This window comes from Muntiacus reevesi, chromosome 9 (assembly GCF_963930625.1).
Source record: "Muntiacus reevesi chromosome 9, mMunRee1.1, whole genome shotgun sequence".
Classification (NCBI taxonomy): domain Eukaryota; kingdom Metazoa; phylum Chordata; class Mammalia; order Artiodactyla; family Cervidae; genus Muntiacus; species Muntiacus reevesi.
The window spans coordinates 55,659,033-55,672,914 of NC_089257.1; the positions used below are offsets into that span (position 1 = coordinate 55,659,033).

At 38.5% G+C, this 13,882-nt stretch overlaps 1 protein-coding gene across 24 annotated transcripts in view; it reads right to left on the minus strand.

Moving 5' to 3' along the window:
* SOX6 (SRY-box transcription factor 6) overlaps window positions 1-13,882 on the minus strand; it is a 675,736-nt gene that overhangs the window by 72,782 nt on the left and 589,072 nt on the right. For all 24 annotated transcript variants that reach the window (XM_065944087.1, XM_065944082.1, XM_065944088.1 and 21 more), the window contains one exon: window positions 11,507-11,694. In XM_065944087.1, coding sequence (XP_065800159.1) covers window positions 11,507-11,694 — 188 coding nt within the window. The remainder of the gene's footprint in view (window positions 1-11,506; window positions 11,695-13,882) is intronic.

A 13,882-nucleotide genomic window follows, 5' to 3' on the forward strand; every position in this document is an offset into this window, starting at 1 on the left:
CACAACACTCAAACGAAGGCAAAGAAAGCTAGGTAAAAATGAATGCATCTAAAAGATAAATGACAAGGTCTGTTAAGAAACAGCCTGCAAAATTACTGTAGTTCTCAAACATTCTTGAGTATGTCTCAAGCTTTTATGAGGACCTGTAAGCGAACACCCATGTTTCGTCTGAGAAACTGGTGTACTTATATAGTAGAAATACTGGGGATCTTGTAACATATTTTTCTTTTTCGTTTGGTTATCAAGATGTTCACAGTCAAGTCTGTGGCCCATCTCTAGCAATTATGTAAATATGCATGACAAGAATTTTTGTGCACTTACTTTATCCCAGCTTTATCTTATTTACCTTATTTTCCTATACTTAACTTTTCTTTCCCACTATCTCCTCCCTATTTAGTTTTTATCTTGTTTTATTATATGTCTTACTGCAAACCACCCAAAATTGTTTTTGCATTAAGATAAGTTATAAACACAAGTAACAGAATTTTACTAACTTTTTGCTCCTTAATTCAGATAGAATAAAACCAGTAATCATATCTAGCTGTATACAATGTTTGATTAGTGAAGGCTATTCTTCAAGTTAAGGGCAATACATTTAAAACATACACTATACACACATATAGTCCATGATCTAGAATAATATGTATTCAAAGTATTCTCCTGGCCATCTCAAAGACCCTTTTAGAGGGTCCACTAGACCAAAACTAGTTTCATAATAATACTAAGGCATTATTTGTCCTTTTCATTCCTATTCTTTCATGACTGTATAATGGAATTTCTCTGAAATTACACAGCCTTGTGATAAGGCAACAGACTGAATGCAGAAGCAGAAATAAGAATCAAGCTGTCTACTATTCAGCCAGACATTAGAGACATTTGCAAAAAGCTAAAACAAAGCCATCTTCCAAGTTTTTATTTTGAAGAATATACTTAGTACTAAAAATGTTATTTACATTAACATCTAATGGGTTTATTGTTATTTTCAAATGAATAAATATTTTAATTTTTCAGTTTAAATATCATATATGATAAACGTGTGTGTGTACGTGTGTAAAGGAATCCTAGGACCGAAAAAGTTGAGACTAGCTTATCTAGAAGGATTAAGAGAGTAGATCTAGAATTAAGGGTTAGAAAGTACATAGGAGAGTGGGAGGTTAGGTCTATAAAATTGTTATTATTGGTAAATTTGCTCCAAACTTCCAAAACTTCCAAACAACTCTTTATGCAAAGTTAACTGTGATGTGTCAAATTTTAACCCTTTCACTGGGAGATCCTTTAACTGGACATGACCTTTTGATTTAAAATATTTGTTGTAAACAAAAGTCTTATATTTGCTCCTTTCCCCACTCCATCCCTAAGAAGTATCTTTGAACCTTTTAAACCTAGATAAATTCTCACCATCCTTTCCATCCTAACCTGTAGAGAAGAAAAGAGCCAAACAAGTTTGTTGTTGTTTTTTATGAATTGGGTCTTAAACTAGTAGCTAGGCAACCAATCAAGTAGCCCTGACAACAGAAATAAAAGGAACTTAATGATAACATTCAGCCGGGAGTCTATATCCAGCACTGCTTAGCTGGTCAGTGTTACTGGTTCAAATGTAAAATCCAACACTAATAAAAGTTACATTTTTTCCCTAATGTATGGCAATTTTGATCTGTGTATGCTGTTTTAGAAAAATACTATCACAACTATAAATATAGTTACTCCTTTCAAAGAAATATGCATGAAGCATATATATCTAGGTAGACTTCTTTATCTCACGATTTTAGCATCACTTCATTAAAATTGATGTTTGAAACTCAGATCTATGTCTTGTTTTCGATTTTAACTAAAATTGCCCTGTCAGTCTCACAGAGCTATGGGGAACAAATGAGACGACAGAGAGAGGTAATGAAGGAGCAAAGTGATCTAGATCTGGTGTTAGGTCCCTAATCTGCAAAACAAGGACAGGATTATCTACATCCCTGAATGTGGAAAGGTTCTGGAGAGATAACATATGTGATAATATTTCTGAAACAGAACACTACAAAAATGCTTCTTGTTACAATGTTAAAAGTAGTGCATAAAATTTTTTTTAAAACCAACTATTGCTCTGCTTTGCAAAAGAGGATGTTATAATTAGAATTTGTCCCCTTCCTGTAAAATCTCTATTATGCCCACAATACTCCTAATTCAAGTTATCAATATTTTGGGAATGAGTTGATATTGGAAAAAGCACAACTGAACATGTTAGTCAACTGCTCATAAAAATTACCATCCTGATTAATCAATGCTATACACTCCTTGAAGAAAACAAAACCTCACTAGTGTGTGTGCTATATAAGAAACTCATTCATTCCAAACACACTTTGCTAAATAATTCGCTCACAGTTCCCTTACACTTATTGTTGTATGGCCACATTGATCATCTCTCTGAACTTATCCTGTCATGCAACAATGAATATCTGAATCAATTGTGTAAATAACAAGGAACTGTGGCAACTGACAATGTGAAGCGGAAGACATACAGTACGTTTTTCATTTCCAATAAAAGGGGGCAGTATTACATCAGTGTAATACTGACGATGGTTTTGCAAAGTGTGGGTACGGAGCAAGAATCTACACTTGTGAATAAATGAACAATTCTGTTTTTTAACCAAAAGGAACAGGTTTACAATGTACCTTAGTGACTGGACTGTTTCTCTATTTACTTGATTGAAAAAATATCATTTTGGCATGAGAAATGCATATAGTTATCGAGAATCAGGTTAAGTATTCTCAAAAATTATGGACTGAAATTTTGATTTTCCAGAAATTATTAAAGTATATATTAAATTAATGGGAACAAAAGTCCCTAGCACACTGATATTATAAAATTTGAACATTATCATGTTGGCTATGAGCAGATCCTATAGCAAATAACTACAGTATACAAGTTACTTTAAGAATTAAAAAGAAAAAGGCATATCTTGAGTTTGTAAGAAGGTGCCTATCAGCTTCTAACTACCGTTCTATTCTATCTTAAGAAATTTTGGCTCTACGGAGCAGTTGGTTAATCCCTTCACCTTTGGAGAGTCAAAGAGTGAAAATTTAATAGAATTAACAACAGGTTTGACAACCTGTCTGAGGTCTTACAGTGAAAAAGGACCTAATATTAACAGAGCATCTCTTATGTCAGATATATGCTCTACATATATTTTCCCTCAAAACAAGCCTTCAAGGAAAGGATAATTATCTCCATTTTATAGGTATGTTCATTGAGACCCACAGATGTTAAGTAACTTACTCAAATAACACAGAAAACCACACAGGCTGCTTCCAAGATTAATCCTAGAAACAGATTCCAGAGCCCATGCTCTTTCCAATACACCATGCACTCTCTAATTCTATTACTGCTTCTGGACTAGCCACCTCTTCTGTTTCTTTGTCTATACTAGCATCATTAAATCTTCTGCTTTCTGACTGATACGTTTCCAGAGCCAGAACCAGTGGACATCATTGTGGGGAAGAATGCCTTATCGAAATAGAAGGTGAAACATATTCAGAAAGCAGGGGGCTCAATGCCTTTCTGCTTCACTGTTTTTGTTATTTTTGCCCTGTCTTATTCCATCAAAGGTTTTAGATTGCAAATGTAAAAAATACTTTGGTAAGCAATAGCTTAAATATCTTATAGAAAATAAGTAAACAAATCTGGTACTTCTCTGAAAATAGAAATATCATTGATGAAGAACTAGGCAAGTTGAGATTTAATTCCTGCTCTGACACAAATTCCCTATGTGACCAAGCATAAGTCATATACTTTCTTTAGGTCTCAGTCTTCCTGTCTGTGAATAGAAGGTATTGAACCAGATCAAATATTATGTTCCCTCCAGTTCTTTTACTCTATAGTTTTAATCCCACCAATATACTTCAGAGGCAGACAAAGTGTGATAATAGTGTTCATGGTAGCTCATTTTGACATGCGATGAGGTCAAGAATTTTTCTTAAGAGATTCTCAGAAGATGAAGGGAACAGCAGTTCAGGCCACATGTGTATAGATGTGCAATCGGCCTATTTAGGGTAACCCTGAATCAATCTACTGGCTCCTCAAGGTTATTAAGATAACAAAAATAACCAGATATCTAAGTTACATCATACCTATGTAGGAAGGTACTCTAACCAATCACAGAGTCAGCATTCAAACACTAGGGAAGTCAGAAAAGTTACAAAATGCACTTTTTAACACTAAGAAGGCCCACCCTACCTTGCCTCTCTTCTAGCCAGATGTCCTTAGCTTAGCTCTAAGGACATTTAGAAGTAGCCTATTTAGAATTCTGCAGTGTATTGTCATGACTAAAATACTCTCTATCTGAGAAATATCTTAAAAAGGAAATTTAGTAAGCTCACCTATAATATGATCAAATTGCCCTGGCACTGTCATAGGTTGTTCTTGCTGCAGAAAGTTAAAACCAGGGAAGAAACTTAGACTTCTGCTGGCAAGACATTCATGATCCACGCACAGCAGCTATTTTGAAATGATGGAGCATGAAAGCTCCTAAGGCGCCGTTACAGTCTATTGTCCCCACAATCTATATATTTAACAGACCCTAAATATCTTGTGACACAGTCAACCAGAACAACTCCATTGGTGCCGTTCTGGTTGATCAAGTTAACAATGTTTCATTTCAAAGTGTCAATATAGGAGTTTACCCAGTAAAGTGAAATATATCATAGGTCAACATGTATTCATATGGACGTATAGGTAATTCTGTATGTATTATAAGGGTTTCCCAGATGGCTCAGTGGTGAAGAATCTGGCAACTCATTCCAGTATTTTGCCTGGAAAATTCCATGGACAGAGGAGCCGGTGGTCTACAGTCCATGGGGTCGCAAAGAGTCAGAGCTACTAACACTTATTTTCAGGGCTTCCCTGGTGTCTCAGCAGTTAAAGAATCTGCCTGCAATGCAGGAGACTGAGGTTTGATCCCTGGTTGGGAAGATGCCCTGGAGAAGGAAATGGCAACCCACTCCACTATTCTTTCCTGGGAAATCCCATGGACAGAGGACCCTGGTGGGCTACAGTCTATGGGGTAACAAAAGAGCCAGATATGACTTAGAGACTAAACAACAAAAACAACAAACCCCTGTATCTGTGAAGTAAATGTTCCCCTCAGTTATGAAATACACAAAACATGTTCAATATACCTCTAATGTTAGTAAATATCACAAAAACAACTCTACGAAGGAAACTGTGATGTACTGCCCAGATTCCCCTTCAGGACTGATTTGTTTCCTCACCTGTAGGGAATGTTTTGCTCACCCTCAGCTGTTGGCCCTCTCCAGTATCGCCTCAACTAGAGTCACACCTCACCCAAGGTTAAGTCCCTTTCCCAGGGCAGCCATCATCTACTGACTGGTTCACACAAATGTATGAAAGCTCACTCCTTCCATCCAACTTGAGACAATTCTGAATGGACATGGCAGCCTCAAAGCTTCATATGAGGTTGGCTAAGGCCCTGGATGAGACTGTATCACAGTCCAATTCTGCTTTCATCCTTTCCCTTCCACTGGTGGCAATCAGAAAGAGGACCCCTTACCCCCATAAACCTGCTTGCTAATCTCCATCTCAGGCTTCCCCGGTGGCTCATCAGTAAATAATCCACCTGTGATGCAGAAGATGCAGGAGACCCGGGTTCAATCCCTGGGTGGGGAAGATCCCCTGGAGGAGGGCCCAGCAACCCAGTGCATTATTTTTGCCTGGAGAATCCCCAAGGACAGAGAAGCCTGGCAGGTTCCAGTCCATAGGGTCGCAAAGAGTCAGACACAACTGAAGTGGCTGAGCATGTACGAGCAGACAGTCTTCATCTCACAGTCTGCTTCTCAGGGAAATCAAATCTGTGACACGCTCATTTTTAAACAATGTCCAGATATGAGTGTGATGAGGTATGCTTTATAAATTACAAGGTGTTGTGATAGAAATACTGAGCAATTCTCTAAAACTGTACTATGGCTTACAAGAATAAAGTCATAAATCTAATTTATGAATGTTTACATTTAAGGAAATTGAGATAATTCCAAAGATGACAATTTTAAAGAGCATTAAACTGAATTTGTCACAATCTATTTTACTAACCTGATTGTACATTATATATTTATCTTGTTTGATTTCAAAAGAAAATATGATTCTCAGAAGAAAAAGTAGTATTGCGTGAAACCTCATAAAATTAAGATGGATATTTTGATTATAAAAGAGCCAAGTCTACCATCACAGGAGTCCTTTAATATCATTCTTAATTTACTCTTCTGCAGGTAATGAACCTAACAAGGATAGATACTGGGTCTAGAAACTAGACAAAGCCAGTGCTTAGTTGCTTAGTCGTGTCCAACTCTTTGAGACCACATGGACTTTAGCCTACCAGGCTCCTCTGTCCATAGGGATTCTCCAGGCAAGAATGCTGGAGTGGGTTGTCATGCCCTCCTCCAGGGGATCTTCCCAAACTAGGGATCGAACCCAGGTCTCCTGCATTGCAGGCAGATTCTTTACCGTCTGAGCCACCAGGGAAGCCAGACAAAGCCTACAACATCCACAAATATACATTCAAAACAGTGACATTATTTGCAAGAGAGATAATGTAAAGGAGAGCTTATGAACACAACAGCCTTGAATATAATGGACTTTCTCAGCAACCCGAATGCAACCCCTAAAAGGTCATCTACTGAGACAACAACTCCCTTCAACTGGGAAACCAGGGTTTTCTGATTCTGTAGAAGCCATTTTGCCACTTAACTCCAGGAGTTCAATTACATTGTGTGACATATTTTAGGACAAGTTGAGATTAATAAATCTTTTTCAATCTTAACCTAATTTCTCATCTCTCTCTGGTGGCTTCCAACACAAAATAAGGTGTTATTATTTCAGAGCCTCAGACTTTTTTCCTCCATATGAGTTAAGAAGAGTCAATGAGAAATACTTAAAATTAACTCAGAATATTTGAAGTTAGTAGAGTCTTAAGCTTGAACTTGAATCAATGATATAAATTCAACAATATAGGGTCACTGTGTCAGGCAAACAAAGTCACTGTCGGAAGGAAGGGATGTCCAGTGCCAATTTATTACTTAGGTTTAGTGCAAACATTTCAGGATGTCGCTATTCTAAGCCTACTTAATGTGACAGAGGGGCTTCACTGAAAGGCAGAGTTGCTGTAACAATACTGAATTTATTTCTTATTTCCCCCCCAACCTAAATGATGTACACACATCTGCTTTAAATATTCTCTATGTTAATATTCCAAACAAAAATTCTAGTTTTTCATTAGAAATATTTTTCAAAGAAAGATTCTATTCATAACATTAATCAAAGACAAATGATTCTCTATAATTTAAAAACAAATGTGATTATTGAAAGGGCTTCCCACGTGGCTTCCCAGTAGTAGGAACCTACCTGTCAATGCAGGAGGCACAGGAGGGGCCTCCTGTGCCTCCTCTTCCCTGGGGCAGGAAGATCCCCTGGAGGGGGAAATGGTAACCCACTCCAGTATTTTTGCAGGGATAATCCCACAGACAGAGTTCATGGAGTCACAGAGAGTCGGATACAACTGATCTTGACTAAGTACACACACATGTCATTATTTAAATAACATGGTTTTTTACGGAATAAAATTTCTGAAATGTATTAATTCTAAATATATTTATTTAGTCCAGTGATATTTCAAGTAGGGGTAATTTTGTCCTCCCTCCCCCAATAGGGGACATTCAGCAATGTCTAGAGATGTTTCTGGTTGTCATAAAAGGAGAGGTGTTACTGGCCCTAAAGAGTAGAGGCCAGAATTAGCCACCCACGACAAAGAATTCTCCAGCCAAAAATGTCAATAACGCTGAGGCTGAGGTACCACGATCTAACTTAATAAATCTGAAGTTTCCATAGCTTTGTGTATCAACTCAGTTAGGAAAGAGTTTAACTATGTAAGTTTGTCTACATGCCATCATCTGAAACATCTAACTCTGCTTTCTTCTGCTGACCCTTCCATCATTGTTATGAGGAACTCATATCTGTGGCAAAATAGCTCATTTGTTCTATATATTCAAAGATCACCCAAAATTTAGCCTAAAAGGTATGGGAAACATAGGAAAGTACCCACTCTGTACCTGAGGCTTTGCTAGGTATATTCATATATATTTTATTCTATTGTAACCCAGATTACTACCCTCACATTACAGATGGAGAACTTGAGATTCAGAGAAGTTATTCAACTTACCAAATATCACACAGCTGGCAAGTGACAACTCAGTGCTTACCACTCCAAGTGAGAATATATATGTTTAAACTCATTAATACTTTCCCACATATGCAAAGAAAACTTCTGAATCACCAACGGTAGTTAATGCGTTGAGAAGGGTAATTAGCTTTTGATCATACAACTGAATTATTAGAAATTTTGGTAACCATATATCACTTTCATTTGAAAACCAATACATTTTAAAAGAAATAAATCACTGACATCCTTCTCATACTAACTTTAGGATTCACCCTTGACAAAATTGTAAAGTAGGAGATGTTCTCTGCTGCATGTATCCATTCCCTTGCTTTTACCCCAATTTCCTACTCAGTAGCCCTATGTCTCCTGAGAAACATGTATGTAGGTCAAGAAGCAACAGTTAGAACCAGACATGCAACTGGTTCAAAATTGGGAAAGGAATATGACAAGGCTCCATGTTTTCGCACTGTTTATTTAACTTATACACAGAGTACATCATGTAAAACACCAGGCTGGATGAATCACAAGCTGGAATCAAGATTGCTGGGAGAAATATCAACAGCCTCAGATAGGCAGATGATACCACTCTACTGCCAGAAAGTGAAGAGGAACTAAAGAGCCTCTTGATGAGGGTGAAAGAGGAGAGTGAAAAAGATGACTTAAAACTCAACATTCAAAAAGCTAAGATCATGACATCCAGTCCCATCACTTCATGACAAATAAATGGGGAAAGAGTAGAAGCAGTGACAGATCTTATTTTCTTGGGCTCCAAAATCACTGTAGATGGTGACTGCAGCCATGAAATTAAAAGATGCTTGCTCCTTGGAAGAAAAGCTATGACAAACCTAGACAGTGTATTAAAGAGCAGAAGCAACACTCTGATGACAAAGGTCCATATAGTCAAAGCTATGATTTTTCCAGTAGTATTAAAGAGAAGAGGCAACACTCTGCTAACAAAGGTCCATATAGTCAAAGCTATGATTTTTCCAGTAGTCATGTACAGATGTGAGAGTTGGACCATGAAGAAGGCTGAGCACTGAAGAATCGATGGCCTTTGAACTATGGTACTGGAGAAGACTCTTGAGAGTCCCCTGGACAACAAGCAGTTCAAACTAGTCAATCCTAAAAGAGGGCTTCCCTTGTAGTTCAGTTGGTAAAGACTCTGCCTGCAATGTAGGAGATCTGGGTTCAGTTCCTGGGTCAGGAAGATCCCCTAGAGAAGGAAATGGCAACCCATTCCAGTATTCTTGCCTGGAGAATCCCATGGACAGAGGAGCCTAGCAGGCCACACCCCATGGGGTCACAAGAGTCAGGCATGACTTAGTGACTAAGCTACGACGAATCCTAAAGGAAATCAACCCTGAATTCATTGAAAGGACTGATGGTGAAGCTGAAGCTCCAATACTTTGGCCACCTGACGTAAAGGGCTGACTCAGTGGAAAAGACCCTGGTGCTGGCAAAGATCGAGGGCAGGAGGAGAAGGAGGCGAGAGAGGATAAGATTGTTGGATGGCAGCATTAACACAATAGATATGATATAGTGGATATGAGTATAACCAGACATAGAATATAGAGCAGACATAGAGTTTGATCAACATGGAGATGGAGCAAACTCCAAACAAACTCCAAAATAAGTATGCTCAAGCTCCAGGAGATAGTGAAGGAGAGGGAAGCCTGGCATGCTGCAATCTATGGGTTCACAAAGAGTTGGACACAACTTAGTGACAGAACAACAACAACAATCCCTGTGCATAGCGGGTCCCAAGTGTATAAAAGTTTATGGCTTACGCAACACCAAAAGGCCCACCATTCCCCCAGATAGTTTCTCTCTTACTTTATGTGAACCTCCTGCTAAAAAGATCAATCAAGGTAGGGGAGGGGGAGTTAAGTCATTATTAATTTATTGTATGAAATTAATATATTTATGTAATCTCTTTTTCCATCTGTAGGAAACTGGGTCTTTGCAGATATAATCAACTTAAAGTCACATTGGATTAGGGTGGACCCTAAATTCAATAAGTGATGTTCTTTTTAAGAAGAGGAAGATTTGGAGACATGGGGACATACACAGAGGGAAGACAGCTATGTGAAGAGGGAGGCAGAAACTGGAGTGATGCAGATACAGGGTAAGCAACGGCTAGGATCACTAATTCATCAAATAATCAGCATTTTCCACCCATTGTATGACAATAACCTCTCAATTGGTCTGCCTGTTTCCTTTCTTAGCCTCCTGCAGCCTGCTCTCACACATTTGGCAAAAGGACCCTTTTTATATGTAAATCAGATCATGTCAATGCCCTGGACAAAACTAATGTAGGAATTCTCATCAGATTCAGAGTGAAACACACATAGTCCTTCCAAGGCCTACAGGTCTACCACACTCTGCCCCAGGCTATCGCTTCCCTTTAGGTCTCACTGCTCTGCCTTTTCTCAAGTTGCTCTTGCTAAGCTGGCCTCCTTGTTGCTGGTCCTACACTCTAAAGGCCTCTAAGCCTATTATTCCCACTGCCTGGATGCTCTTCATGTGGCCTGCACAGGGCTTCCTTTACTCTCTCTATTACGTGACACCTCCTCAGAGTGTTTAGCCTAGCTAAAGGAACAATCCTGTATTTCCTTAACTTGCTTCTATTTCTTTCATGGCAATGATTCACCTCCTCACGTTACCAACATTATTCATTATGTGTTTGTTTATTTTTTCTTCATCTGTGTTCCCCTTTCAGGATGTAAGCTCTGTGAGAACAAGATTTGTCTCATTTGTTCACTGTTGTATCTCCAGTGCCTAGAACAGTGTTTATCATACAATAAGCACTTGAGAAATAATCTGATGAATCAAAAAACTAAATGAATGCATTTTGTAAGTTGCTCTGTTTTGTGTTTTGCTCAGACTAATAGGAAACTTAGTAATAAATTCAGTGATGAGTCATAATAATGTATTAGCCTTTATTGTGAGTATATATGCTTTTTAAAAATATTCTGATAGTCTGTAACCTCTTATACCCCCTTATTATAAGATATTTCTAAACCTTTTGGAACAGGACAGAAAAACACCAATGGCAGGGATTTGGGGTGACTGCCAAATCCTTGGTTGGTTGGGTACCTGAGAAGCAACTCATACTAAGAGGGAAAAGGTATATTCGTTAATCAGCAGTAATGCTTAAACATAATGCAAGACAGTCCTCAAGCTAGAAACCCAAATCTTTGGCTGCAGATTGATGCTTTGGAGCCTGGAAAGAGCCAGATAAAAATGAGTCAATGGGTCTAGCAGAGCCAGTGAAGGAGAGAAGCAAGTTTTACCTTTTCATTCCTACAGTTGTTCAGCCCCATATTATTCAGGGTGGACAGTTTCCCATCAACACCATGTGGCTGTTGCTGTTGTTGCTCCCGCTGGATCTGTTCTCGCATCTTCCGAGCCTCCTGAATAGCTTTCATCACTGTATCCTGATCCCCAAACAGGGCAGGAGAGTTGAGACTGGACAGGATATCTGCATACACAGGATGTATTATTAGAGGGTTGTAAGGTTAAGACGCTTAAAAAATACAACTACTGTCCACTCCCTTGTAGAACACCACAGTCTCTGAGCAAGGAAGGGACTCATTTGCTATTAAGAAAAATGCAATAGACCACAGAAACCCAGGGTAACTGAGATGTGCTGGGTTTTTGTTTTTAGTTCTTGGAGGATACCCTAGCATTTCCGTTTATCTGGGCTCTGTTAACCTGCTTCCTCGCAAATGAAGGTTCCTAGATTCCTATACACACACACACACATGCACACACACACACACACACACACCTTTTCTGGCTATATCTAACCTCTGTTAACCTGCTTCCTCGCAAATGAAGGTTCCTAGATTCCTACACACACACACACACACACACACACACACACACACACACACATACACACACACCCCTTTTCTGGCTATATCTAACAATTAGTGGGAGAGTAGTTGGGATGAAAGTGGTAGGAAGGGGCACGGAGACATCTGTGCAGGCTGTTCATTATATTTAGTGTGCTAATGCAGGAAAGTTGTTTTTGGTCCAGTCAAAAAAAATCTGTGAGGCTATGCACATCCTTTAGCGATATCTGTATCTGTGTGTTCATACATCCACTGCAGAAAAGAGGGGGTAGGAAGGAATACACTGCACTCTCTGTTCCCCAGTCACTGGCTGGTTAATGAAGCATTCCACTCATGCTGCCTCAGTTACTTACCAAGAGAACGACAACCCGTCTCCTACCCACAACCTGAACACCCACTGCTCTCAGTTCCCTTGTCTCAGTCTTCTGGATAGTGAGGCTGTGTGTGTGGGAATGGAATTTATATAAGGATGAAGCTTAAAATAAAGTGGAAATATTTGCTTTCATTATATTCCATGCAGCACAGGAAAAAATTCAAAATTAAACTAAATTTCCTCTATATCTTGCATTTTATTGTAGGTTAAAATCAATACTTTAGATCAACTTTTCCAATTTTAGACAAAAAGAAGGCAAATGACTGATAGATTTCAGCTGCTGTGGTAAGTTTAATGTGATCAGCTTGTGTGTTTCCTGGTATGAGCATTTCATAGCACGTGTGTGTGTGTGTGTGTGTGTGTGTGTGTGTGTGTGTATCTGTGTATGTGCACACACTTCACAGATGGGACAGAGAAAACCAGACTATGATCAAGCTCACGTCTATGTGTGTGCAGCACATGTGCTTATGCACTCGAGTTTAGAAAATATTCCCAACACAATCTATGGAAAAATTTGAGAAAGTTAAACAGCCACTTTTTAGGAAATAGAAAACCTGTATCTTTAGCTCTGAAGCTTTTATGATTACAAAAGAAAATCCATCCAGTATTGTGTGGACGAGGGTGCTATCATTTCAGCTCATTTCTAGCTCATGATCTAAGGAGTACACTCTGCTAAGATATACACTCCAAAAAAGCAAGGGCCTGTGATACAGTCACTTTTGTCCCTCACTATGCTAAGTACAGGAAACAAATGCTTTCCAAATAAAATTTAGAAGTGGTTTATAGGAGGGCCATTTCAAGATCAAGCCTATTATTTATCCTCATGTTGGCTTTTTCTCCCCTCATTTCACAACTTTCAATAATCCAGTGATCATATTCACATGCTGGGAGTGATTCATTTCTCTTTCCCACAGCGATCCCACTGACTTGGAGTGAAAAATCTCTGGGCCCCTAAAAGAGTGTCCTGACTCAAAAAGAGGAGAGACTGCTGGATAGATCCTAATGTCCCCAGTTTCAATCAATGAGGAAGATTTATATCTCCTCATCAGAAGAGTCACTTAAGATTCAGCATTGTTCAGCAAACATTCCAACTATGAGTTTACAAAAGGAGCACTGAGTTATACATGAGAAGACCTGGATTTTAGTTTTGACTGCTAATTAATAGCTACATGGCTGTGGATAAGTCATTTTATCTGTAAGACGACAGTTTATTATACAAGAATTACAATAATATGCTACCTAACTCATAAGATGATAGTGAAAAATCAAATGAGACAAGATAGACAAAATGTTTGGTTAAACTGTAAATGGCTACACTTATGCATTATTTTATTTATTGCTGTAAGCAAATCAGGCTATAGGATTAAATGAAACATGGAAGGTAATATAGTAAAGAAATGCTGGTTCTAGTCCCAAATCCCTTTGAACTTTTGTGTCTT